Source organism: Rutidosis leptorrhynchoides, chromosome 8 (genome assembly GCF_046630445.1).
Source record: "Rutidosis leptorrhynchoides isolate AG116_Rl617_1_P2 chromosome 8, CSIRO_AGI_Rlap_v1, whole genome shotgun sequence".
NCBI lineage: Eukaryota > Viridiplantae > Streptophyta > Magnoliopsida > Asterales > Asteraceae > Rutidosis > Rutidosis leptorrhynchoides.
In genome coordinates this window covers 32,351,847-32,356,564 of record NC_092340.1, presented here as the reverse complement: position 1 = coordinate 32,356,564, position 4,718 = coordinate 32,351,847, and the positions used below count along the sequence as shown (strand labels likewise).

Genomic DNA, 4,718 nt, shown 5'->3' with positions numbered 1-4,718 from the left:
GTCAATTAGGGGTCATTTCCCTAATTCTTAGGCTACCAGACTTGAAGGGACAATATTCGGTTTAATAATCCAACCATATAATGTAGTTTCGCGTACTTGTGTCTATTTTGTAAAACATTTAGAAAGCTGCATGTATTCTCATCCCAAAAATATTATATTTTAAAAATGGAACTATAACTCACTTTTACAGATTTTTACTTCGTCGGGAAGTAAGACTTGGCCACTGGTCGATTCAAGAACCTATAACAAATATGTACATATATATCTAAGTATGTTCAAAATATATTTACAACATTTTTAATACGTTTTACTGTTTTAAGTTTATTAAGTCAGTTGTCCTCGTTAGTAACCTACAACTAGTTGTCCACAGTTAGATGTATAGAAATAAATCGATATATATATTATCTTGAATCAATCCACGACCCAGTGTATACACGTCTCAAGCTAGATCACAACTCAAAGTATATATATTTTTGGAATCAACCTCAACCCTGTATAGCTAACTCCAACATTACTGCATATAGAGTGTCTATGGTTGTTCCAAATAATATATATACATGGGTCGATATGATATGTCAAAACATTTGCATACGTGTCTATGGTATCCCAAGATTACATAATATATTAGAATACATGTATAATACAATATAAGTTAGCTAGGATATGATTTGTATAGATTTGTTACAAATTTCACGTAGCTACAACAAGATTGAAAATCGGTCTGGGAAAAATTCTTTGAAAGAGACGATCAATGGTAAATTGAAAAAGGCGAGTCCTCGAGGTTGATTGTTGTTAGGCCATTTTGTGTTCTTCGGTTGTTTTCGTTCCCTGTATTTTCGTGTTTTTATCGATTTTTGTTCGGTTTATATGTTTGTAAGGTTTCTTTCGATATGTTAGGAAGGCTCGCTTTTAGATAATTTTTGTTTAGATTGTTGCTTTCTAGGTTCGAGCTTCCCCGTTCTCCTCTTTTCCTTTTGTTTTCTTGTTGAGGGCGTTTTCTTTCGGAAAACGACCTCTGATGGAAAAAATAGAAATAATAATCTGATGAGTCAAAAGTATTTTGCAGATTTTAAAGTCTGGAGATTTAGAGTCTGAAGTTGCAGACTCTGAAATTATTGAAGTAAACGTATGATGATTTCTTGAAGCCAAAGTCAAAGAATATTCTGAAGATATGCTTGTTATTTAAGAAGATTTGTTTTGAAGATTTGATTTTATTTTCAGAGTTGACTTCCTAATTAATAGTTGATTTGGCTTGTTTTAGTTTATCTTTTCCATTTTTATAAGAATGTAGTTTGCACGATCAATATTATCAGTCTTTCATTCTATTATCGTGTTCTCTCATTTTCTACACTTTAATTCTTATTCATTGTATAAAGTGAGAGTCTGGTGTTCATAGTCGTATTACTGTGAACTAATAACCTCGTTTCTATGAGTATTCGTTTTTTTGCAAAAAAATAAAAATAAAAATAAAAATAAAAAAATTTGCCAAAAAGAAAACTGTAAATGTTAAAACATATTTCATAAATTCAATCATACATCTACTTTAATAGTTATTCACACAAGTAACCAAAAATGCCCACAATTTTAGATCTAAATCTAAATGGCTATGAAAAAGTGACTAACTTACATGAGATCTCGTTAAGATCTCGAAAAAATCGAGATTTGCGACGGAAAAAATCGAGATTTATGATGACTTAGATGCGGTGGTTCCAAAAAATCGAGATCGATGAAACTCCCTTCAATGGAATCCAAACCTCACCGGATCTGAAAGGCTACAAGTGTGTTATTGCTTCCACCGCCTCCATTTTATCATTTGTTTTGTGGTGTCATAAATGGGTTAAGAAAACATGAATGTAAACTTGCAAATTGTTTATCGCAGATGTGAATCTGGTTCAAGATTTATAAGGACTGAAATTGTTAAATTTATTGTGAAAGAGTGGAATCAAATCAATTATGAGTTAGATTTTTAGTGGATTTAATTTGGAAAAAAAGATGGGTTTATTTAAATGAATTATATGGAGATGATGATGAAACCCAGATAGCTATTTATGATAATGATGTCGGTGGGAGTGAAGATGTTAATGATGATGGTGGTGGTGGGAATGAATATATTAATGAAGATGATAACGACGACTTTTGGTGCAATTTTTTTAGCAAATTTCAGGGACTAATAGTGTATTTTTAACTAACGATCGTTAATGAATTTGACGAATATTACCTCAGTTTTAAAATTTTTTGAACACGCAATCTTTTTTTGCGCAAAAATAAAATTGAAGTCCTTTTCAGGCTTGTGTAAATTGGAGGTTAGCTTGATTGTCAAATTGAGTAATTTATGTTACCTTTTCGGGCCATTTCCCTTTCTGAATATGAGAAGGTCAATTCCTAATTTATTACGAGTATTTATTCTTGAGTTGAAATACCATATTAAAGACGCCCAATATATTGTCAAAAATCAAAAGGCGTCATTTCTATTCCTATTCCTAATAAGGAACCGTAACTTGTTATATATAAGAAGGCATAATGCATATATTCTAAAACATTGACCAGTATTTAACTAATACCCACTTGGTTCTTGTAACTTAACCACTCCATCTAGTCATATCTTCATTTTTCTCGTTTCCCAATTGACTTTATTTGTTGTTAAGACTCGGCCAAAGATGCTTTCCTACCCTATAACAATTACAAAATAATACACTTTATTTTAACTCGAGTGGAAGTCAGAAACATTCACAATTTTGTATATTATATTTCATCTCTAGCTTATATCAATCTTAATTGGTTCTCTCAGATATTCATGAATTGCTCAAAACGTATAGTATAAGTTTGGATTGGATACGAACTTATATATTGTCCCATAATCATTAAATTTTTTGTGTCAATACACACATTCCAAAAGATTTATCCAATAAAATCATACAGTAGTTTATAATAGCTAAAACTCATCGAGTGTAGTTTTGTATATCAATGTCACAATCAACCAATGTCTCAACCACCTTCGTTTGGGTTTCACCAAAACAATCCTAAATCCCATTTAAATACAACACTTTCTTGCATTCCTCTTCATTAAACATCAATTAAGTTTTCAAAAATGACCATACACAAATTCACCATCATTGTTATTCTACTCTCATTCTTCACGGCCCTTTCTCATCAAGCACCATCTCCACCAAACCCTAGACTCCAAAAAGCCTATTTCGCCCTCCAAGCATGGAAACATTCGATAACCTCGGACCCTCGAGGCTTTACTTCTAATTGGTATGGCTATAATGTTTGTAACTATACCGGGGTGTTTTGTGCACCTTCTTTAGACGATAAAACTATTACGACAGTCGCTGGTATTGACCTTAATCATGGAAACATATCAGGGTCTCTACCAGAAGACTTAGGGTTACTCAATGACCTTGCGTTGTTCCACATCAACTCTAACAAGTTTTGTGGAACAGTTCCGAGGTCTTTTGATAAACTAAGTCTTATGTACGAACTTGATATAAGTAACAATGATTTTTCGGGTAGTTTCCCTTTTGTTGTACTTTCACTTCCTTCTCTCAAATTTCTAGATATTCGCTTTAACCAGTTTAAAGGCAATGTACCTTCAAGACTATATGATCTTAAGCTCGACGCCATTTTCATCAATAACAACCTTTTCAATTCTAGTATTCCAAACAACCTAGGGAACTCTCCTGTTTCGGTCTTGGTGTTTGCTAATAACGACATTAAAGGATGTTTACCTTCAAGCATAAAGAAAATGGGAAACACGTTGAACGAGATTATTCTATCGAATACGGGCTTAAGTGGTTGCTTAACGCCTGATATAGGATCGTTAAAGAAGTTAACCGTTTTCGACGTGAGTTATAACTCACTCGTTGGAATGTTGCCGGATAGTATAGGAGAAATGAAGAGCTTGGAGCAATTAAATGTAGCCCATAACAAGTTTTCAGGCGAGATTCCGTCTAGTATTTGTTCGTTACCAAAGTTGGAGAACTTTACGTACTCGGATAATTACTTTTGTGGTGAGCCCAAGATTTGTTTGAAGTTAGAGGACAAAGATGATCGAAAAAATTGTATTCCTGATAGGCCGGCACAACGAAAAGTGCCTGAGTGCAAAGCATTTTATTCTCGTCCGGTGGATTGTGGCGGTTGTGGGGCCATGCCGCCACCACCACCACCCTCACCACCGCCACCTTCAAAGCAATGGCTGCCTCCGCATGGTCATCAGCCATACACGCCACCAGTGAAATATTGAAAACAAAAAAAATATTTAAAATTTTGAATTGTTTATTTTTAACATATAGATGGATGAATAAGAAAGTTGGAATTATTGTCTCGTGAGATATGTAGATGTGGATATGTTACTTCTTTTATTTGTTTTAAGAATTAATTAGCTTTTGTATCTTTCTTTAAAAAAAAATATATTTTGAAGTTTTGAAGTTGCATGTACGGGTTCATTTTCGGTTTATAAAAATTAATAAACATTAGATACAAAGTAATCATCATGTGTATAATAAATATATGATGCAACATCAAAGCAAATCAAATAACTTATACTAATATGTTGAGTCTTTAACACACACGAATGGAACTTGAAATCATCCATCCAAAATTACAAGATCATTTGTATGTGTTGGAAGATGAGAAAAAAGGGCGAATAATTGATTGTTTGGCGTTGACTAATATTAATCTTAATCATTTGTATCTTATATGACCTAATACAAAATGGT

The 4,718-nt window shown here is 33.0% G+C and overlaps 1 protein-coding gene across 1 annotated transcript; it reads left to right on the top strand.

Annotated features, from left to right (window-relative positions):
- The first annotated feature begins 3,088 nt into the window (after nt 1-3,088).
- LOC139863284 (leucine-rich repeat extensin-like protein 6) lies at nt 3,089-4,243 on the top strand. Its single transcript, XM_071851919.1, has one exon. The coding sequence runs from the start codon at nt 3,089-3,091 to the stop codon at nt 4,241-4,243; it is 1,155 nt and encodes a 384-aa protein (XP_071708020.1).
- The last annotated feature ends 475 nt before the right edge of the window (nt 4,244-4,718 follow it).

Coding starts and splice junctions, on each gene's coding strand:
- LOC139863284 (XM_071851919.1), top strand. CDS start 3,089: ATGACCATACACAAATTCACCATCATTGTTATTCTACTCTCATTCTTC.